Source organism: Stylophora pistillata, chromosome 1, assembly GCF_964205215.1.
Source record: "Stylophora pistillata chromosome 1, jaStyPist1.2, whole genome shotgun sequence".
Classification (NCBI taxonomy): Eukaryota; Metazoa; Cnidaria; class Anthozoa; order Scleractinia; family Pocilloporidae; genus Stylophora; species Stylophora pistillata.
Genome location: NC_142519.1, coordinates 51,253,415 through 51,276,812, shown reverse-complemented (window position 1 = coordinate 51,276,812; position 23,398 = coordinate 51,253,415). Strand labels below are relative to the sequence as shown.

At 39.1% G+C, this 23,398-nt stretch overlaps 2 protein-coding genes and 1 long non-coding RNA gene across 3 annotated transcripts; 2 read left to right on the top strand and 1 right to left on the bottom strand.

Annotated features, from left to right (window-relative positions):
• The first annotated feature begins 1,507 nt into the window (after positions 1-1,507).
• Positions 1,508-4,831, top strand: LOC148742981 (uncharacterized). Its single transcript, XM_088749318.1, has 4 exons — positions 1,508-1,663; positions 1,791-2,271; positions 2,553-3,857; positions 4,458-4,831. The coding sequence occupies exons 1-4, from the start codon at positions 1,508-1,510 to the stop codon at positions 4,829-4,831; spliced, it is 2,316 nt and encodes a 771-aa protein (XP_088605444.1).
• Positions 4,832-5,194: 363 nt separating this feature from the next.
• LOC148742980 (uncharacterized) lies at positions 5,195-6,226 on the top strand. The gene has a single exon (XM_088749313.1). The coding sequence runs from the start codon at positions 5,195-5,197 to the stop codon at positions 6,224-6,226; it is 1,032 nt and encodes a 343-aa protein (XP_088605439.1).
• Positions 6,227-10,556: 4,330 nt separating this feature from the next.
• On the bottom strand, positions 10,557-14,290 carry LOC148742979 (uncharacterized). The gene is made up of 3 exons (XR_016001576.1): positions 14,239-14,290; positions 12,217-12,282; positions 10,557-11,052 (listed from the first exon to the last, which is right to left on the bottom strand). It is a non-coding gene; the product is annotated as an uncharacterized LOC148742979 (long non-coding RNA).
• Between the last annotated feature and the right edge of the window lie 9,108 nt (positions 14,291-23,398).

Sequence of the window (23,398 nt, the reverse complement as noted above, 5' to 3'; positions counted from 1 at the left end):
GAGAGAGCATTAGAGAGTATTTCATGATTAGGCTAGTTTCTAAGGTTTCCTTTACACACTAAATAGAGCATGTCAATTTGTCACACAGGATAAGCAAGGAATTGCTTATTCTGTGTGACAAATTGACATGCTCTAGGAGTAAAAGTCACTCTGAAAACTTCAAGAATGTTGTGAATATGAAAACTGAAAGTTGTAAGGAATTCCTTAGGAATACTTTTATTGGGACACAAATGGAAACTTGACTGGGATCTTCAAAACTCCTTGTTATGCACAAGGGAACTTTGTCCTGAGAGGCTGTCTGTTCAAATACGAGGTTGTTGTAATGCTATAGTCATCTACCCACCTTAAATCTGCTTGTCCAGTGTAGTTTCCTTGTGGCTGACTTTGGGATGTTGTGATGATTGATCCCTTCATGATATGTGTCAGGGCTGTTGACTGTCTTCATCAGCAGCATTAATTTAGTTCTGACATAGTTACAGTTGCACTAGTGCACAGTCTTGCCTAAAGGCTTTTAGCACTTACTTGAATGGGTTTGAATCCCACTGAGACCAAAAGATCTTTAACTTTTTTTGTTTTTGTTCTTATTTTTGCAACTGTTATGGGTTTGAGTCCCACAAAAGTTCTAAGTGATACTCACCTCCGTTGATTTTAAGTCTGTCCTTTGTCGTTACAGCAAAGCATGTCTTGTATTAAATTGGCTGATCTATTGTGAAGCTGTTAATCAGGCCTTGAAATCTTTTATATTTCTTTATTTGGTGGTTGTTCGGGCCCAGACCCGCAGTGGGAGGATATCACGCCCCCCCCAGTGAGACTGGACTTGTGATGAGACCACCCTACTAAGGGCATTTTTGTTGTGTTAGTATTATGGGATATAGGAACATGGGCTTTTCGCTTGAAGTTAGCAGTCTTTTCGTTGGATTAAAAGGAGTGATTTAAACCATTGTCGAAAGTTGAAGTTATTTAGTAGTCTGAACAAAACATGGTCCTTCGGAGCCGGGTCTGAGAAACCTTTGGGGAAGCAAGACACTAAGCAGAAAAGTAAACATCGAGATAAACGATTACAGGATTGAATATGGCAGACAACTGTGCATCGTCAGCGGAGGAAATTGTGAGTGAAATGTCTTTCCCAAGTCAAAGCCGAGTTACAAAGGAGAGGATTAGCGGCAAAAGGAAAGAAATCAGCTCTCATGGCTCGACTTATTGTTGCTATAAAACAACAAGAATCTAATCTTCCATCTTTGCAAAACAAAAAACAAAAGTAAGGGATCGACTCATATAGGCTCTAAACAGGCCTTGCCAGCTGACAAAGTTCCTGCAGCATCATCTGGTGAACTTTTGTCGTCACAGTCTCCTAATCATCAGTTAAATAATTTTCAGTTGTTAAGAAGGAAAGAAATGATAATCAAGATGGACATTAATGCTGTGATACAAGTAATACTCGAGACAAGAAAAGCCCCAGCAACAACGTCATAGAATAGAAAATCGTGTTCAAAAGTTGAATGGCTACATGGAGAGTTGCAGTGAGGTAAGAGAGGAAATTATTGCTCTTATTTCTGATGATGAAGTAGCTGAAGAAGCTCAAAGGTGGATTGACTATCAACGAGTGATTGATAATGCATTAGACATAGCTCAAGAGTATATATCTATACAGGCAGTTTCCAGGGTAGACGAACAAAGTGCTTCGGGCTCAGCGGAGCAAAAACAGTCACATTTAAAATTACCAAAACTTGAGTTACCCAAGTTTGATGGAGATGATTTTAAAATTTCAAAATTTTTGGGACCAATTTGAGGTTGCTATTCATGATAATGACAACGTGCCAGCTGTTCAAAAGTTCACCTACCTGCGTTCAGTGCTTGAAGGGATTGCTTATCATACAATCGAAGGATTTGAAGTCACTAGTGCTAATTATCAGCATGCTGTTGATGCTCTGAAACATCGCTTTGGTAGGAAAAGAATAATTATTTCATCTCTAGTCAAGTCAATTGTCCAGCTACCAAGGTCAAACGAAGGAGTAGAGTTTTTGCGAGATCTCCATGATACTCTAAAGAATCGGATTAGAGCACTGGAGGCCCTAGGCAAAAAGCCAATGACCCATTCTTGTATCCTCCTTCCAATATTGGAAACCAAACTTCCACCAGAGTTATCCGAGAAATGGGAATTAGAACTAACTGACACCAACGAAGAAAGTGTTGATCTTGAACTTTTCTTCAAGTTCCTGAATAAACAAATGATTTCCAAGGAGGCCGGAAAAAGGAATGCTAATATGATTGGTGAGAATGGTGGGACAGCTTGAGGAAGTGGGGACGAGACAAGGATGGAGCTGGGGCAAGGAACACCCGGGAGAAAGTGTTTTCAGCAGCCGCTCTACTAGCAAGTGAGACAAATCGGAGAAGTTATGCAGCTTGCCATGTGTGTAAGGAGCAGGGACATGAGATCTTTATATGTCCAGAGCTTGAGCGAAAGTCAGTTGACAAACGTTGGCAGTTAGTAAGGGAGAGCCGGCAGTGTTTTAACTGTTTAAAGCCTGCAAATACTTTCCACTATTCTTCAGTCTGCCGCCAACCCAAGTGCAGAGTTGAAGGATGTGGCCGGCATCATCACAATTTACTTCATGGTGACTGGGATCCTGCCATGGAAGAAAAGGGACATACAACGTTAAGTGGATTCGTGGCTTCATACAACTCCAAGATGCAACAAACCTTATTACAGACTGGGACAGCCATGCTGGTTTCAGACGATTTCCAGAGAGCACCTGTAAGGGTTTTGTTTGACTCAGGAAGCCAGAGGTCTTATATCACCAAGAAGGCTGCAGAATCATTTGCCCTTGATGGACCTTCTGAGGTCCTTAGTGTATCCATGTTAGGGGGAGAAACCAGTCAAACGAAGAGAATGAAGAAAGTCAGGGTCTCACTTGCCTCTGTTCAAGAAAACGTTTCAACGCCAGTTAGCATGGAGGCCCTCACCATTGACAAGATCTGCACACCACTAGAACCAGTGGAGCTCAGGCTAGAAGATTATCCCCACCTGCGCAACTTGATACTTGCCGAATCGTACCCTCGTGGACCAGTTAACGTCGATACTTTGATAGGGGCAGACTTTTACTTTTCATTTATGAGTAGTAAATGCAAGAAAGGGGAAACCACTCATGCTCCCACAGCGGTAGAGTCAACACTTGGATGGATTGAAGGAGGACCCATTCAGGGTCTTCCTTCCAAGAACACTCAATCCATGCTGTCTACCGTGTGCATTGATCCAGTTACAGACATTCTTAAGCATTCTCGGGAGTTGGAATCTATTGGAATTGTAGATAAAAGGAATACGCCCATGTTCTTAGAGGAAGAAGAGTCTGTTAGACAGCTCAACGAGGGACTGAAGTTTGATGGTGAGCGTTATGAAGTGCCGCTGTTATGGAAAAGTGATAAACCACCGGGAGTGTACAAGCTGCAAAGGTTGGCATTTGGTGTTAATTGTAGTCCATTCCTGGCCATTGCCACAGTTCAAAGCCATGCAAAGAAATGCAGTGAAGAGTTCCCTGATGCATCAAGGGAAGTCCTGTCGAACATGTACGTGGATGACCGCCTTAGTGGTGCTGATAATGTTGAAGATACAGTGAAGTTACAGCAGTCCTTAAGTACGATGATGGAACGAGGTGGATTTAATCTGACAAAGTGGGCCAGTAATTCGAAGGTCCTTAGCCACATTGCAGAGCAAGATCAGGCAGAGTCCAATACTGTTAATTTCAATGCAAGGGAACCGCTCAAGGCACTGGGAATATGTTGGAATAAACTAACTGACTGCTTCCTCTTTAATGTGCCACCAAGTACGCTGGCCGTTCGTGACCCGGAAACAAAGAGAAGTCTGTTGACCATTGCTTCGAGGGTTTTTGACCCTATAGGACTAATCACACCATTTACAATCAGAGCGAAAATGTTGTTCCAAGAACTATGGTAGAAGGGTTTACAGTGGGAGGACCAGTCAGATGAGGATATTGCTAAGCAGTGGAGGTCGTGGAAATCAGAATTTTCACAGTTAAGTTGTATCACCATTCCCCGCTATTTCATGGAAAACATTGGATGAAGTTCTAGAATAGAGCTCCATGGCTTCAGTGATGCTTCACCTATGACATACGGTGCGGCAGTCTATATCAAGTGCTTGGATGAAACCGGCCATGCGTCAACACATCTTGTCATGTCCAAATCAAGGGTGGCTCTCGCAAAGGCTGTATCGTAACTGAGATTAGAGTTACTTGCAGCCGGTGTTAACGCAAGATTGCTGAAGTTTGTTGTAGAATCCCTAGCGTTAACACTCAAAGTAGAGTAGGTAGTGTACTGGACTGACAGCATGGTAACTCTTCAGTAGATCAGAAGTTCAAGTAGCCAGTGGAAGACATTCGTAGCAAACCGCGTTGCTGAGATTCAGTCCACATGGGACCCACACAATTGGAAACATTGTTCAGGGGAGGACAATCCTGCTGACTTACTTACACGTGGAGTGCCCGTAAAGGTCTTAGCTGATAGCAAGTTGTGGTGGAGTGGACCGTGCTGGTTATCTTCTCAATGCCTGGCTGAACAACGAGAGTCGCCAAACGAATTGACCGAGTCTGTGGAGAAAGAAAGAAAACAAAGGGTGACAAGAACGTGCGCGTTGATTACTATGGAACCAGTAATTGATCCATCTCGATATGAGCAGTGGCTGACGCTAATCCGGGTAACAGCACTTGTGCTTCGAGGTGTTCGAGCTTTTAAGTCAGGAATAAGTGCAGGTTCCAAAGAGCTGTCAGCCGAGGAGCTGCAAGATGCCAAGTTGAGGTGGTACCAGGAGATACAATAAGAGGTGTACCAAGCAGAGTATGAAAGGCTGGAGGAGGACCTTCCTTTACCAAACACCAGTGCTATATTAAAATTGGACCCTTATTACGACAAGAGAGATCGCTTGCTGTGGGTAGGAGGTAGATTACAGCACTCAGACTTGTCAGAGGGTACCAAACGTCCAATAATCTTACCACATAGGCATGCGGTAGTTGAGAAAATCATACAAAGTGTGCACAAGGAGTTACTTCATGCTAGACCTGAGGGCACTCTTTCGGTTCTACGACAAGAGATCTGGCTCACCAAGGGACGTCGTGAAGTTAAAAGAATCCTGGAAGAGTGCCTTGTTTGTCGACGTCAACGAGTTGGTCCATGTTCACAGAAAATGGCGCCACTGCCATCAGAGAGGGTGTCATTGTCTCCAGCCTTCACTCACGTTGGTGTAGACTTTGCAGGGCCATTGTTCGTACGAGGGAGTGCCTCCCCAGAAAAGGCTTACATATGCATCTTCACTTGTGCCTCCTCCCGCATGACCCATCCAGAGCTTACGGATGACTTGTCCACTAAAGAGTTCTTTCAGGCATTTCTTCGTATGATCAGTAGACGAGGGCTCTGTAGAACCATCTGGTCTGACAATGCAAAAACGTTCAAATGCGCTGACCGTGAGATCCAACAGTTGTTCACACAAGGGTCATCTGTCAAAAAAGGATTGTGGGACAGGATAGATCAGGAAGAGCTCCAGGCCAAATTGACCTCCAAGGGAATCAAGTGGAAGTTCGTTGTCGAGCGCTCCCCTTGGCATGGTGGCTGGTGGAAAAGGCTGGTGCATTCAGTGAAAGAACCTCTTCGCAAGATCTTGGGCAAAGTGCTGTTGTCCTATCAAGAGTTGGCCACCATCCTTGCCAGGATTGAAGCCGTTATTAACTCGAGACTGCTCACCACAGTAAGTGACGACATAAGAGATCTAACGCCTATAACACCAGCTCATCTTGCTATTGGAAGATCCCTGTTTAGCTTACTGGACTTCGTAGATGAACTTTCAGCAAACAAAAGCACAACGAGGCAGCGATATCTGTACCAGCAGAAGCTTATTAACCATTTCTGGCAACGGTGGCAGGGAGAGTACTTGCATCAGTTATCCGTCAGAAAGAAGTGGGTGAATGAACAACCACCCCTCAAGATTGAAGATGTAATGCTGATTTCTGAAGACAAGGTGTCGAGAGGAAAGTGGCCGATGGGAAGAGTTGAAAGATTGTTTCCTGGAAAAGACGGCCTCATTCGTACGGTGAAAATCAGCATAGCTATGCTTGGAACTACATGTCAGTACTTTGTAATTAGCGCTTATAGAGAGAATAATTATGTTGGGATATGTAGTAGCTGGTTTAAGAACCGTTACGAGGTCAATCACTTAGAATGATTGCCGAAAACTTTGCTGGAGCGTTTGTGGTGACTCACTACAAAACCTGATGCAGATCTTCATTGCTATGTGTGCAAATCTGAATTGCAGATCTTTGGCTCATAGCGATAAAACATGTAAGCACTTTGAAGAAAGTGCTGGGGATGTACATGTACATTGTGTAAGGTGGTTTTGTACAGCTCACTCTACTTAATCTAGAAGCTAATTTATCTCTTTTTAATTCTGATAAGTGACCAGGACAGAATTTTCCTTACATTATCAACACAATATCAAGCAGACAGGTGATGAGGAATAAAGAAACACATCAACCAGGGAGTTATTAGTTGATCCAAAACCAAATTCTCCAAGCTAACATCATAAAAACTGGCAGACAGTGAAGAGTATTATTCCACGAAACCTTGGCAGTGAGAGGGTTATCAGTCTGCAATAATTTCTGTCAGCAGTTTCCCCCTTGAAAGCGAGCTGCACATCTGAAAATGTAAAAGAAAGCTTTTAAACAATGGAATAGTATTCCATACTGGCAAAGATTTAGTTGGCTGTAATAAAGAGAGAAATGACAGAGATGAAATCAATATTTATAGAACAAGAGGATAGAGTCTATTTCAGTAAGATAGCGGCCATTAAGGAAGATAACTACAGACCCTAGCAACCTTGTTAGAGAAAGAGTTTCAGGTAGGGATATAACAAGTAGAGGTACAACACAATAGGGTCCATAGATTTTCCTTGTAATACTTTGGCAGCATTCTTTTTTGTAGGAGCCAATTGAAACCACTGGACATTCCAGCTTTTGCTTCTTAGCTTCAAGTCTTGTCTTCTCGTCTTCTCAAGGAACTAAAGTTAAGGAATACATAATCCAGTTCTTGCTTCTTATCTTCAAGTCTTGTCTGTCTACTAAAGGAGTTGTTGTAAAAGACTAAATATTCCAGGCTTTGCCTCTTAGCCTCAAATCTGTTCCTTCCCATTTATGAGGTGAAGTAAAGGAGTAAACAAGGCACTCTTTTCTTCCAACTTCAAGAGTCTTCTTCTATAAGATCTAAAGTGAAGTTCTGAACATTCCAGTTCTTGCCTCTTTGCTTGAAGTCTTGTTTTTTTTATATAGAAGCTGAAGTATTCCATTTCTTGCCTAATAGCTTCAAGTGTTGCTGTGGTCTATAGGAGCTAAAGTAATGTTGTCTTTTTTAGGAGCTGAATTGAAGGACTAACTATTTCATTTCTTGCTGCTTTGCTTGATGTCTTGTTGTCTTCAGTGAAAATGAAGTAGAGGACTAAAATATTCCATTTCTTGTCTGGAAGCTTTAACTGTTGATGTCTTCGGAAGGAGCTCAAACGAAATACTCAAGATTCCATGTCTAGCGTCCAAGTCTTGTTATTCTGCATTGGAGCTAAAGTAGATGTCTAACATTTGCAGTTCTTGCCTTGTAGCTTTAAGTGTTTTTGTCTTCCATAGAAGCTGTAAGGAGGGATAAAGGTTCCAGTTCCCCTCCTAGTCTTAAGTCTTGTTGGTCTTCTAAAGGGGAGATGGAAGGACTTATTATACTAGTTCTTGCCTCTTGGGCTTAATTTTGTTGCCTTCCACAGGGGTTGAAGTGAAGGACTAGGTGGTGCTTGATGGACTTCGTATAGTTGCAGTTGATCCAGAGAAGAGACATGGTGTTTTAAGGGCTGTAGGCTGGTTTATTCTGGGTAGTAAGCAGCTGTATTGTTGTATTTCAAGTTAACCATTTTCTCTCTAGTTGCAAAGGGCCTAGTAAGATTAAAACTATGCAAAGGTTTAATAAGAGATTTCCTTCTACAGCATGCCAAGTGTACTTGAACTTTTTGCACGTGATTGACTAGTTGGATAATTTGGTTTTTTTTTAACGCTAACTGTTGATAAGTTAGTCACTGAATTTTCTCTAGTGGCTTAATGCCCCCTAAAAAGCTTGAATCATTTTTTAAAATGAGACCAATACTCCGTCAATTTATTCTGAAAAACTGCCTTTAAATGCTTTGTTAATTAACTTGTTGCATAATTTACCCCTTAAAGGTATTCAACTGTTTGAATTCTGAATTTTTATTAGCAGGTAAAATGGTTACAAATATCTTTATGCCTTTGTTATATTTTACCTTATTTTCCATAGCCTTGTGTTGATGATCTCACTAAAAAGACGACCTGAAAAAACCAAAGCATGCATGCTGTTATGTACACACACAAAGCTACAGTCAACTCCAACTTACCATCTGCAGAAAGAGCTTGAGATGAATAGAGTTCTCTTCTTCATATCTATCTTAACTGGTCCATGAGATCAGCTACAGCATCATCTTTCCTGGAATCAGTAACGGTTAGTAATATCATCTTTTATGGAAGTGGAAATGTTAGCTCCCGAAAATGAGCTAGTCTCTGAAAGTGCACTTAAAGTGGTTTCTCAAACAGAGCGAGGGTCATTGAACTGCCAAGAAGCACATTTGCCCCCGAAAATGGGCCTCTTCATGCTGCCCTAGGAGAAAAGTTGAGTGCAATTTTGCCTCCAAATGGGCCCAGAAATCCTGAAATAAAAGATGTTAGTAGCACTTACCTTCTTTCTGGAAAAAAATGTGGTATTAGTCAATGTTATGTTAATTGTACTTTGTAGCCAATTTATTTCAGAGTAAGACACAAAAACACAGAGTTTTGCGATTTTTTTATTTTTTAAAATGTTACATGAATCGTTTTATTAGTTAATCGTCTAGGGTAGGATGCGCTTTCCTATATGAAAAATTTAGCATCTGTGGAAACCTCAAGTGTTCTTGTGTCAGTAAATGTTGACATCCCGATTAGAACATTAATGGTGTCCCAGATGGTAGCTAGCTAACGATTCAAGGTCGTTACCAAGCCTATATACGGTAAATTGGATGCCAATAGGTGTTGAAATCGAAGGCCGGAGTGATAGCCGAAGTGAATTTGAAGCTGAAAGCCGAACTCGGAATAAAATAAAACCCACTCACCTGGTGACATCTGGCAGACCTTGCCTTACCTTTCTGTGGGTTGGTTGCTGTGCACATGAGGCTGGAAGGTTGAGTGAGAAGTTGATTTTGCCAAATTTGGTGACAGCCTGTAAGCTGACTCGTCAAACAATTGGCTTAATGTGTGAGTGAAAAGCAAATATTAATACTGGGCCATTTCTTAAAACTATATTTTGTTGTCTCCTCTCCAGTGTGACTCCTTTTCTGCTCCATGATGTTGGTTGATGTGTTGTATTTTCGACATTAATTGGCCCGCAATTTGGACTGACAGCTATTATGCTGTCAAAATACAGCATACACTTAGCCTAGTTTATATTCTGTGTGACCTAAGCTGGTGTGTGCAGTTCCCTATTTCCCACTAAATGAAGCCTTGACAAGCGGCTTCAACTGGAGTTAAACCAGTAAACATGATAGAAGTGGCAAATGAGCACACTTCCCAGTTGAATGGCCTAATTTATCCAGTTAAATATATAGTAACTAAATCGATGTCTGGTTGAACCTTTGGCCAAAATGGGTTGCCGCAATAATTTTTACAATATAATTTGGTTGAAAATGCTTCACTAGATTGCAGTCTATGGAATTGCTGCTATCGGGTGAAACATTATAAAATTGGTATTTGAGGCGCTACTAAGCAGGAAGCTCCAGCGCGGAAGGGGGGATGTTGATGTCCATGGTTGAAGAGCCATTGTAGTCTTGGAGGACATGTGCACAGTTGATGCAGTCATGATGTAGAATCAAGGCCGAAATTGTCTATAAAAGAATCTTAAGCCGAAACCTAACCTAAGCCGAAAGTACCTGAAAAGGAACCCTATTAAAATTAAGGGAAGAAAAAAGGGAGGCCCAGCCAACCCCAGGGGACCCAACTAACTTAGCTAACTACATTAAATTAAGCCGAATGAGAAGTCCCCAGACTTCTGTCTGAAATTTAAAATGAGGTTCAACCAGTGCTTTATATTATAGTCCCTCTCGTCCAACCCACAAGGAATTCTCTGACCTGTTGTGTTTGTCTTCCATCAGTGTCTTCTTACTGACTCATTCCCAGATGATCATCAGAGTAAATGCATGTAACAAGATGTAGCAGACATTGGAAAGAAGTGAAGAGAAACTCGATTTGTGGTCTCATCTTCCCAAACAGTCCAATTCCCCACATCTTCAGTATTTTCTTCTTCAGAATCAATCTGGAAGGAGTCAGCCTTGACTTGTTGTGTTAGCTGGGAAGCAGTGGGGTGGACTGGAGTGGACTGTTGGAACTTGAAGTGGACCAATTTCTGAGGATCTAGTCAGGAACTGGAAGTTATGGCCAGTAGTCAATGGGAGCTGAAAATTGATTAATGAATACATAGTTAGCGATGTAAACTGCAGTACTGTTGTATTTTGATTGCAAGAAATTGTTAGAACATTGGCAGTGGGAGGGATAGCTTTAGAGATAGTTTCATGATAAGGGTAGTCTCTAAGGTTCTTTACACATTAAAAAGAGCATGTCAGTTTGACACACAGGATAAGCAAGGACTGGTCTTTTTATGAGTAAAAGTCACTCTGAAAACTACAAGAATGTTGTGAATATGAAAACTTAAAGTTGTAAAGAATTTCTTAGGATTACTTTGATGTCCACTAGATCGCACGATACCAGAAATTTTTCTTCCACAAAATCTGCCAAGGAGATTGGCCGACACGTTGTATCCATCACAAAACCCAAGGGTACATATCATCACTGCAGGGCTTTCTACCAGAAATCTTTAAGGTGAAATTCAGCTCCACATAATGCCCTTTTGGAGCTTGCAAAAGTTGGCTTAAGTGAAACTGTGGCACAACTCTGTGAAGGCATACTTCCGCCATTAGCCCAGCTGCTTATGAAATCAAGAGAAAAAGATAGGACAGTCAGTAAGGTTCCTAACTGAGATCGTGAAATATGTCAATGTCGCCAAAGCTATGAAAAGATAGCATCTCGACTAGAAGCTCTTTTCAAAGTCGTTTCAGGGAACGCTCAATATGACGTTTTGATGAACCCTAATTTTCCCCCCTACACTGTCACCCCCCTGAATCAAACATGGAGGTCACGAGAATAAAAGAAATGATCACCAGCCATTCGGAGACCATTACATTAAACGATTGAGAAATTGGCCAACGTAAACTCAGACGGATTACTCACTGAAACCTAACTGGTAAATATTCAGATAAATCTAGATGTCTTTAACCACCTGATTTTGAAATTAAGCACCCAAAACATATTGTAGATTCTTTCTGAGTGCAAAAAAAAAAAAAAAAAAATTAAATTAAAAGCGAGAAGACATCGAAGCCTGCATCCGAAGCTCTTGTCTATTTTTATTAAGATAATTCAATTCGTAAGATACACAGTCTTTTTCTTTTGTTGTTTCAGGTTGCTATCAAAATTTGATGAGTGGAATTTTTAATTAAGCGCCTTTTGGGCAGACTGTTCTCGTATAAAATGTAAATGACATGACTACGCGAGCGCGCGTTTGATGCCAAACAACAAAAGTGAAAAGTTAAAGATTCTGAGCGCAGTGAATGGGGCCCTTTTTCTTTTTTGTACAATTTTGGAAATGATCGTTTTTCAGTATAATGTAGGCAAAAATTGAAACAGTAAAACCACTAATGCATTTGTTTTGTTGACTTCAGGCGCCGCATAAATTACGACACAAACATGGTCGTGATCTGCTGCGAATAAAACCACTCAGACTCGAGAGAGAAGCAGAAATCAACTTGAGTGCTGTGTTTTCTCGTAATTTCCCAAGGAGCAGTAACTCTATTTTCTTAATGCTCTCCAGCCGGGGTTATCCACAGTGTGTCTTCCGTGCGCATATCATTTACTTTTTCGCGAGTTATTTAATGCACGCCTGGATATTTAAGGAATTAACATGCGGGCTATTTTCATGAGAACAAAAACCGAGTGTCTAAAATTAACTAATTCCAATCCTATTGAATAGGTTTAAATAACACATTTAGTCTCTTAACTTGATACTCCATTAGATAAAGAGAACAGTGCTTACAGAAAAGCAATAATGAAATCCCAGAAGGTCCTTTTGGACAACATCTTCCTGTTTTCTGCGGATGGCCTGAGGGGAAGTTTGAAGATCGAGTAGAGTTTCAGAATATACTCAAATAAATATATCTTATCAGAAGTTTTGTTGTGTGGTATTGCTGATTGTGTTTACGAATTGTGCCGTATTTTGACGAGCCCTTAGGGCGAGAGATTTATTATCCAACACGCCAAATTATTATTTCAGTGCGGGCGAATTTCGCGGATATTTCTGGAGTACAAATATCGCGTGATCTTTGTACTCGTCTCGCGCATTATTACTATATGAAGCACATTTGGATAATAAATATATCTTATTAGACGTTTTGTTGTGTGGTATCGCTGAGTATTTTTACGAGTTGTACCGTATCTTGACGAGCCCGTAGGGCGAGTCAAAATACAAATAACGAGTAAAAATACTCAGCGATACTACACAACAAAACGTCTAATAGGTTATTTGTTATCCAACAAGCCGAACTTTTGTTTCAGCGCGGGAGAATTTCGCGGATATTTATTTACGGGGAGTGCGTGACAGAAGTATGCGAAGCGGAACGGAATTGGCGCGTTGTTGTGTTGCTGTTTCTCTTTTCTTCATTAAATGAAGAAATTTTCTGGTCGTCAAGCTGTTTTTTTTCGTTCGATTCATCTAATGAACTTGGATCTATATTTGCCAGCCATTCTGACTCTTCGTCGTCGGAAATATGATTCAAATTGTCCGCCATTTGTTTCTTATTTCGTAACTACAATCCAATTCTTCGCTTGCGCGATGAGAGGAAACCTGGTTAACCGGTACTCTGCAATAGACGAGTACAAATACCGCGTGATATTTGTACTCGTCTATGGCGTTATTTGTACTCGTCTAGGTGTAGTTGGATAATAAATACATCTTATTAGACGTTTTGTTGTGTGGTATTGCTGAGTATTTTAACGAGTTGTGCCGTATTTTAACGAGCCTGTAGGGCGAGTCAGAATACAAACAACGAGTAAAAACACTCCGGCGATACTACACAACAAACGTTTGATAAGAGATTTACTATCCAACACGCCAAATTGTCATTTCAGTGCGAGCGAATTTCTTGGGTATTTCTGGAGTACAAATATCGCGTGATATTTGTACTTGTCTCGCGTGTTATTTGTACTCACGAAGAGCATTTGGATAAGAAAGGAAAGTAATGGGTAATGCATTTTTATCCAGGTGAAGCGCACTCTATATTTGTGGAATCTTGTAATACACGACAGATCTCTGATTCCGCGTCTGTCTTCCTCACAAAGAAGTTAAAAAGGATAAAATGAAGCCATATCATAATCGTCATGTATTATATAAATTTTTGAAGACGCTGCTGTACAGAACTGAAGCTTTAACGGGGACTTCTCTGAGCCGTATTTTAGCACATTTGACTACTGAATAGAAACGATTTATGTTGTCACAATATTATGAAATTGTCCCTAAACTGGAAAAGAAGGTTGGTAAAGAAATTCTTGAAAAAAGTAATTTCTCCCCTATCTTGCGATTACATTTTCTCCAGTGATGTAATGTTCAAAGTTGTCTTATTCTTCTACGGTATTTCTGCTTTATTCGAGCGCCAGAAAGAACGTGTCGCGGTAAACAATTCACTGTATAAAAAATGTGGACATATTGTTGTTATTATCCCTGCGAACAAATTCTAAATAACTACTAAAAACGTAGTATGGGAAACAGCGTTAATCAGTTTTAAAATTTCTGAACTTCGATTTCTTTTCTGAGGATTGGGCGAAGTTTTTGAGGACAGGCCTGAGTAACTACGATTTCTCTATCAGCCCTTTAAACGAAAAAAATGGAGAGGTAGTCTGAATAAATAATTGCCATGTTTAAATTCCATTGACGCAAAAAATGTCTTCTTTCCCCTGTGCAATTGAAATATCATCCTTCACTTGGTTCTTTGGATGTCATAATTTACTGTCATTTAGTCTTATCTTTCTTTGTACATTTTAAATATCAAAAAGGAATAAATACCTGAAATATATTTTCGCTGCTCCCTCGCTTCGATTCAGATCGAGTGCCTTAAAACAGCAATGAAGTCATACGCAAAAAAGCAGGCTGCATACGGCTTTTCCAGATCATTATCTTAAAAAGACATTCTAATGAGGGAGTTTTCCATTCATTTCAAGTCACAATGGACGACATCCTCAAACATATGTTCTATAACGTCAGGAATTGTGCCTTCGGCTAGTTTTGCTTTTCTATAGATATAACAGGTTTTTCAGTTTTACATGGCGTGAGTCACCAGCTTATTACTGTTTGACAACGAAAAAAAAAAAATAACATTTTATCCAAAGTAGGCTTCTTAACGGGTTTTACAGTAATTTAGAAAACATATATCAATAGAGACAATACAGAAAAACCAGCAAACTTGGAAAATTGAATTGATCATTTTGAGGTATGCTGTCGCCATTGAGATAGATGTTACGTCTTTTATTTTAAATTATACTCAAGAAGTTAACTGAGTTTATGAACTAGACCCAGTTTCTTGCCTTACGTCCAAACATATTCAACAAAGATTTTGAAATCACATGTATGATTTGGGACCAATTTACTCTCCACTTCAATGACATAACTAATTTACACTTAAAAGTCTTTGAAATCACACTTGGACAACAGATGTTATGCCTCCATCAATTCAAAGCTTCAACATCGCCTCTTGTGAGCCAAAATATGTACTGATGCCCGACCCAACTGACGGATATCATAGTCATTTTTCCTTTTTTATTCGCCGGGGGGGGGGGGGGGATGAGGGGGAGGGGGATAAAGGGTAAGATCAGTGACACCAACCCAATCCTCCCTCATTTTTATACTCCCCTGCTACTGTCGCACAGTTGAATAGCACGTTTTCTTTTACTAACTGAACACCTTAAACCGGCCATCTTTTTTATATGAGGCTTTCTAACATAAATGAACACAGTACGCATCTTCTGATTGGTCATTTCAGTTTCCAAGCGGATGCTTTATTATAGGGCCCTCATATGATCGGTGACAACTAGTTATGTCATAAGAGCAATGAAAAGCGTTTTTCCGGGCTCCAAAACACAATCAAATAACTGGGGACGTTGAGAAGATACGAAGGCGAGTGATTTTTAAACTTCATCTCTAAAGTTTTTTTATTTAGGTTCCAGTACAGCTTCTTTTGAAAGCCTATCTTTTTCAGAGCATTCTTTTCCGTTAAAACCAGCTTATCACATATTTGAGAACTGATATATCTCAGCGCTACATCGCTTATCACTGATTTATGTAGTTACAAAACACTTTTCGAAACTTATTCTTGTTTTTCTCGTTGCCATGTTCCCACCAATAACGTAGCTCCATTTTCTGCCTTTAAAAGCACACACAACCCACAATTCCTCTTTTCGCTCCGACGAAGGGCTAACGCTCGAAACGTCAGCTTTTGTAATCGTTACGGTGGCCAATTTACCATTTCAACTTTGTTGATATATCCAAATTACTTCTCGAAACCGACTTTGAAATCAGGGCTCTACAGGACAACATCGGATTGAACTTAACAAATAACTTACACTATCTTTGAAGCTTTTCCTGGTACTGAAAAAGAGTTATCACATAAAATAACTAGTGTGGACAACTCTAAATCACCAAGAGATTCTTCATCTAACCACTCAGAAACTTCCTCTTTTGATAAAAATTTTTCCCTTCCATTATCAACGCAATAATTCTCAAGTAATACCCCACCACACATATATTTTCCGCTCATCCTGGCTTCTTTTTCATCCTAACAAATCGCATAATTTGGTGAGAGGTCCATTCCAGCCGTTTTATTTAATTTGGTTTAGTTGCTTCCCTCGTCTGATAACTTCCATATTTGGTTTGTATAATTCTCATTATGTATATAAGAACGATCCTTCGCGGGTTTATACGGGTTTATATCGAATTAATTTGATGGCCTGCTCCCAGTTGGCTTGTTAGCTCAATTAGTAGAGCGCTGCACTAGTATCGCAGAGGTCAGTGGTTCGAGTCCCGTACAGGCCTGAAATTTTTTTCAGGTTTCCACTATTGCTCAAATAGTGCTTTACGAAGGATCGTTCTTATATACGTCTCATAACCGCAGTTCACTCATATGTTTCATATGTTTGTTGTAATTCTCATTATCCTGACAAGATTGTCACGAATGCTTGTTGTGATCCCTAAGGCTTCTTGTATGTGAAACTGCACCCTTGCTACCACAACTGTGGTGTGGAATCTGAAGCTCAAGCATTAATGCATCGTCCAAGTCATTACCGAAGTCACAATCACCAACTTTAGGTTGCGTAACACAACCACTATTGTCAAATTGCGTTACATCTTGTTTATTTCTTGGGACACCATCTTCGTTCAAGTTGTTCTCGTTTGTATTAAGCATCTCTTCCATTTCATCATTCCTAGAATCATTTAGTTTCTGCTCGCATTCAGATAACAACTTACAAAGCTCTGGATCATCAAAATCATTAGTTGAAAACTCGTCAAACTGAAAAATGAAAATACACGGTTTTGAAAGATTTTTAAATGAAGTAACAAAAGAGCTCATGGTGAGATTAATAAACTACACTCCATGAATCGTATTCAAATCATTTACACAGGAGAGTGATTATTCAATTACCTCACAACTTGACAACGGATAGATTTCTTGTAGCTTTTCTGAAAGTAACCAAACGATACAGGGTTTGCAAATTGCTTTTTTTGAACATACGACAGTAGGCTATGACTAGTTTATATGGCAAAAAGTCTTTTATCCCCTCAATGCTTCCACAAATAGCGCAACCGATAAAGCTTTCCCAATGTTTGGGTAATTAATAGATGAGTCTGAAATTTAGTTAAGCACTTCTTGCCGTTAGGAATATACTCCAGACTTCTCCCCGTTTATTTTTTAAGGCTTCAGCTTTATTTTCTTACTTTTGCAAAGCCTGGAAAATTTTTCGCAAAAATCCATACCTTTCTTATAATTTTAAGAGTGAGCATCTCTTGACTATCTTGACTATCTTGTTGAAGGATTGTGAAAAGCTAGAATAGTGCTGGTAAAGATCTGAATTAGGCGGTAGGTAGATAGAACTGAAGGTTACTTCTCCAGTTCCTGGAAAAAACCCTGCCATACTTTGCATTTCAACTGGAACCTGTGCGAGAACTCTCCCTGAATCGTTCTTCTGCATTTTAAGTCTGCTGCCCGACAAATCCTAAAAAATGTTGTGTTTTCGGCAGCCAGACCATACCAGGGGAACGATAGTCAATCCCTCTACACTCGGGGTCGTGGCATTTCTGGTAGTAAACACCAAGTCTCAAGTCTGCCACAATCCTAGTATTAAAAAAAAAATTAACTGCGTGTTGGTGTATTTTCCACAATCAATGATTCACCTTTCTTATAATTCATGGATGATATTTTGTTTATTAACCTCATTTTCTTTAACGGGAGTTTGGATAGCCTCCATCATTCACCACTTGCAACGAAATGTGGGTTTAAGTTGACTACTGTAAATCATGTCAACAACATAAGTGCCAAGCATTAGAATCATCGTGATCCAAACCGAAAGTAAACACATTGCAAGGCAAAGAAAATACATGCATTTTATATGATAAGCTGAATAACACGTGCAGTCTTATTGGTTCTTACTTATGATCTATTAGAGGAGAGACGCATAGATGACGTCACCATTTACATTATTTGCTTTATAACAATATAAATTAAATAGATTTCAAGTTGCAGTTATAGATCACAGAAGACATTCAAATGTGGAAAGACTTTGTTCTTATCACATTTTGACGTTACCTGTGACCTACTACAGAACAGATGCACGGAAACATGGTATCTGCTTGTTCTTCATTGCTAAAAGAGTAGCTTTTTGGCTTACACCACGTTCTTACTCTTGTAAAAAATTTCCTGTTACAATCAATATCAGATATATTTTCCAGGTGGTGACAAACATACTGAAAAAGAGAAAAAATATTCATATTTGTTCCATGATATGTGGTCACGTCAACATTCCAGAATTGTCATAGGAAGAAAAACTAGGTTATAAAGGACAAATAACTATAATTGAAGAATGTGCCAAAACATTAGATACTTTTGGAAATGGAAAGACTCCTGGTAATGACGGCAACCTGCCAAATTTTACAAAACTTTTTGGAGCTCTGTAGGTGAGCTCACGACAGATATGCTTTTACCGTATTTACCCCTGTATAATGCGCGCCTATGTATGATGCGCACCCTTGTTTTTAACCTAATTTATCAGAAAAAAAGTTTTTCACGACAAAAAAAGACAAGTTAAATACTTGTACAAGTATTTATTAAGACAACAAGAATGTGAAATTTACTATATCGTGAACATCAATATCTTTAATTTGCTACTTAGTTATTTATGACATTATTGAAATCAAACTTAAGAACTTCAAGCGAGGACTAGCTAATTTGACGATTCCATGGCCCGGTAAATATTATGAGTGTGCAACAATATGATTTTGTGTCATACCATCGTATCTTTAGAATTTTCAAATTTTCTGGCCGTAAAATCAAGTAAACAACAATATAACCACGATGAATTCCACTGCGTGCCCTTAGTACATATAAGAAATTTGCGTGTTTTCGCCTATAACAGCAAATCAAGAACTGCTTTAAATAAAGCTTTTGTCCTGAAATATTTCTAGCTCGCTTTCTTCTTGCTTCTCATCGAAAAATTCCATGTAACATGAGATCTCCTCAGAAGCGGCCAAATTTGCATATGCACTCTGAAATCTGATACATCCTTCCATACATACATACAGACATACATACATACATACATACATACATACATAAGCTTTATTTATCCTCGGATCTCAGTGTAGCTTACAAGCTAGTATCTCCGCTCCTAAGTACTAATTTTAAAAGTTACAGCAAGAACAAGGCTAGAATGATAAAAATATAATTCATAATATAATAATATAATAATATGATAACCATTAATATAATAATATAATGTAATATTAATGTAATATTAACAGAAACCGTGCACTAACAGTTTGTGCTTAAATTCACTATAATCTACAGTCTTTCTAAAGTGGTCAGGGAGGGAGTTCCAGTGCTTAACAGATGAATAGCTAAAAGAATTTACACCATATGTGGTTGTAGACGGCTTGGGAAGTGATAAAATATTGGTGCCCCTTAGCATTAACTATGCCCTTAGGGAGTAAGCAGTAGATCTTAGCTTGATCAGTTGTTTCAGATAGCACGGATATTTATCAAGATCAAGATGGAGACAGTTGAATATACAAATAATCATATTTTGTATCCTCCTGTTGGCTAAACCACACACACCTGCCTTGTCTAAAGATCATCATAGTTCGAGTCCCAGTCCTTTAAAACAAATCTTAAAATAGTCTTAAAATAGTCAAAAATAGTGGGAACTTGATGTGTTGTAGGGTATAGGCACTGCCAATTTTTACTAGCTTTTCTAGACATTTGGTACAAAAATGTGCACAGGTGTTTATGAATAGAATTCATCTGAATAGAGGAACAAAAAATTAATGTTTTTCAAGAGTGAAGTTCAAGAAAAAAGTGTGGGCTTGTAATATTGTCAGTATGCCCTATTATCTTCAAGTCATTTCTCAAATCAAATGTTAAGTTTGAAAATTTATGAACATGAGAAAGATCACCAGTACTCCCCAGTGTTAGTTGGGGCACTCTCAGTCATGTGATGCATTTAGACCGACAGAATTTGAGTGACGCTACTTTATGGATTTTATAATGAATAATGTGTAATTTCCACTTAGATACTTAAACGAGGAAGAAGAGAAGGGAAGTAGATTATGAGAATAATGAAAAAAAAATATTTTGCATTTGTAAATTGAATTCATTTCAATACATTTGTATCAGAATTAAATTTAAAGCTGACAAGCTGAACAAAATTGGAACATAACAAAAAAGAAGTTCAGACTTTCTCCTTGAAGCTCATCTTTTCTCTTAATTATCAAGAATTTAATGTCTTATTCACAGCAGTGGTGCTTCCAACTTTATTATCATCTAAACAAGAAAAGCTGAAGAAGGGCTTTAATATCCAGTGGGTCAGTGGGCTTGTAATAATCAGATTTATGTATTTTCTTGTTCACAAGTAGATGGGCCAATAACCGGGGGCCAGGGTTAAACATGTGTATGTGGCAGTTTACATTATCCCCTCCTCCTCCTCCCACTAAAGAATTTTTATTCTTACCTGCATGAAGCCACTCCTTTAAACAAATACAGTATGTTGTCATTTGCACCAAAACTTTCCCTGCTGGTCATCTCTGTCAGCAGCATGCACTATTACTTCAATCTGCCATGAAAAATATCAGCATGTAATTATCTCCTGATGTACAAAAACAGTCACTCAAGTGACTGGAAATGGGGCCACTACATGCATGTACCCTGTTATTTATCATAATCACAGAGGAGAGTGCTGTACCAGCAACTAAAACATTGAATTCTGTAGAATCAATATGACCATCCTACACAACTATGTAACACGAGTGGCGATATTGAGCAACCCTGTCACCATTCCCGCTTTTTCAAACTTTGCTGAATAAACTTGCTTTGTTTCTTGTTTGGAATAATGGCTGCAAGATTTGTAATAATGTGGTGGGCGACGAAGATGTTAATGCATTTTCCAAACAACAAGAGAAAGAGAACACAAAAGTTAAATTAAATGCTGTACGATTGAAACATTTTCAATTAATGAATTCCTTGATGCATTTTGTTTCTCGTTCGTCAATCTACTATACTGAAGAAGGAAACAATTAAATTTTATCCATTTCACGCCTCATTTCATGACCGACATTGAGGGTAGTAAAATGACTTTGCGCTATATTTCAAAGGAAGGATTTTGAATGTTTAAAATAATCGCACAGATTTCTCGGTGTTTGTACGTTGTGACTGACGAAAAAGAAAACCAAATAATCAAAGTGATGGTCCATTTTTGAGTAGTCCAACAAGGTTCTGTCCGTGGACTTGAGGTCATTGTTTTGTCCACCAACCCATTGCTTGGTGATCAGTTCTTTCAACATATGTTAGAGAGTACGTAATTCTCCTAATAAGGCACATTTCATAGACATTGAATCGGTTGAAAATCTTTTCAAGAACTCTCACCTGTCGAAGTACAAACGAGAATTTCATCGAGGCGGGTGGTAGCTATTTCACACATTCGATGTACAAAATAAAGAGAATACTTTTTCTCTAGAACAGGTTACCAAATGTAACACAGCTGTCCAAACGAAAAGTCCAGACTAAACAGCGCGACATCAGTTCTTTCACGACCAGAATAAAATTCCGTCCACCATTTTGAATGTGGTTCCAAGGAAACTGGGTCAAGAGGTAATTACGGCCAATCAGGAATAAGAAAGTGTCTTCAAAGAAATCTTCGCTTTTGATTGCAAAATCTGCATTTTGACTTTCAAATCCAGATTTTGGATTTTACTGTAAAACATGAAATCCAAAAACGGAATACGACGTTGAGAAAACCGTCCTCAAGATGGATCTGAAATCCAACTCCAGATCGCATGGATTTCTATGTTTCACTACTTTTGGGAAATCTAAAGAGGGATTTGCAAAACTACAGCTGTTGTAGGAGAGGTCTCAGTAAGATTCACCGGGAGCTGTAAAACGGCAAAGACATTAGCTTTCGTTCATTAGCTCTAGATTTGAAATACAAATCCATTGTTAAGGACGGATTTTCAGCATCGAAATCCGTTGGTCCTTTTCATGTTCTAGTGAAAAATCCCAAATCTGGAATTCCAAATTTAAATCCAAATTTCCCAATGGGAAGCACGCCAAGGTCAGAGTCGTTTTCCCAACATTCCACTTGTATTCGCAGTTTTTTGGACTCTTTTAAATAGAAATAAGATTATTCTCATAAGGTCATCAACTTAGGGCAGAAACAATTAAAATGCCTTTGGCTTTTCGAATATCAAGGCTATCTTCGGCTGCAAGTTTCTTTAAAGTTACTTCCCACTTTCAAAAGCCGAAACAATTTTTTTTTCTTTTATTGGACTAGATTGAAGTTACACATTTTACCTAACGTTTACAAAAAGAAAAATTTAAAAATCTCAAAAAGCGTCCGACTTATTTACGAAAACGTATTTTCAAATAAAAGTTGTTAAATAAGGAAGGCGTCATAATCTGGTAAAGAGGCGAACCCCCTGCGGGGATATTGGCGGCAACCTCATGTTATTTCCATATTTTGTTAACATCGCGCACTTATCAAAAGCCACACGTGGAAGTCCTCTACTAGTGGAAAGTATTTTCTCAAAAAACATAAATCAAAATTAAAGAGGAGACTCCGAGCAAAGACAAAAAAAAAGGTCCAAAGAAGAGAGAAATGGCACCATTTTGTTAAGGGAAAAGAAACAGTCACGGCAATCCTCTCCACGCTGGCATCCAGACTGCAAAGAAAACAAGAAAGCGCCATCAAATCTACATTTGTCCTACATAAGGTTAAAAACGAGGTTCCTTTAATAAGCAAGTACCGGTCTTGATACCAAACATAGGCAATGGCCTCGAATCGTATGAAATCATGAATGAACCTACCCAAAGGAACTCATCTCAGCGATAACGGTATAAGTTAAGCTGTCTTTCGATTTGCTGATTTGCTTTCAGCAGTTTCTCCAACCTCACTTTTTTTTTTGCCGCGGGTTTTTCCCTCGCCAATTTTTCCCATTACTCAATGTTCAACAGAACGAGATAAAAAAAAAAAACGTGACTGCTATGCAATACTTTTCCTGGGAAAATTTCGATCCGACTGTCATTGATGCCAGGAGGTCCCGTCTTCCCATTGGTTCGCTGTTTCAAGAGATAATCTCTTGGTTTGGCGCTATTTGTTTACAAACCTTTAGGAACTGAAATCTCGCATTTGGTTTTGAGAGGTATAAATACACTTTGAGCGAATTTATAGGTTATGTAGATTTGACCGATTTTCATGAGATCTCGCCAAAACATTACAGGGATAATGACAAACGAATGTGTGACAGAAAATTTTAATATCTGAAATATTTTCTACGTGGTTCATTCATGCAACACGTTTCGCATATTTTACGCTACTCTAACTTTAGATGCAGATATCTAGAGTTTATAATCTCTTGATTGCGGCCTATCAGGACGCCTTTGATTGGTTACTTGAGAATGTGGGTTTTGGTG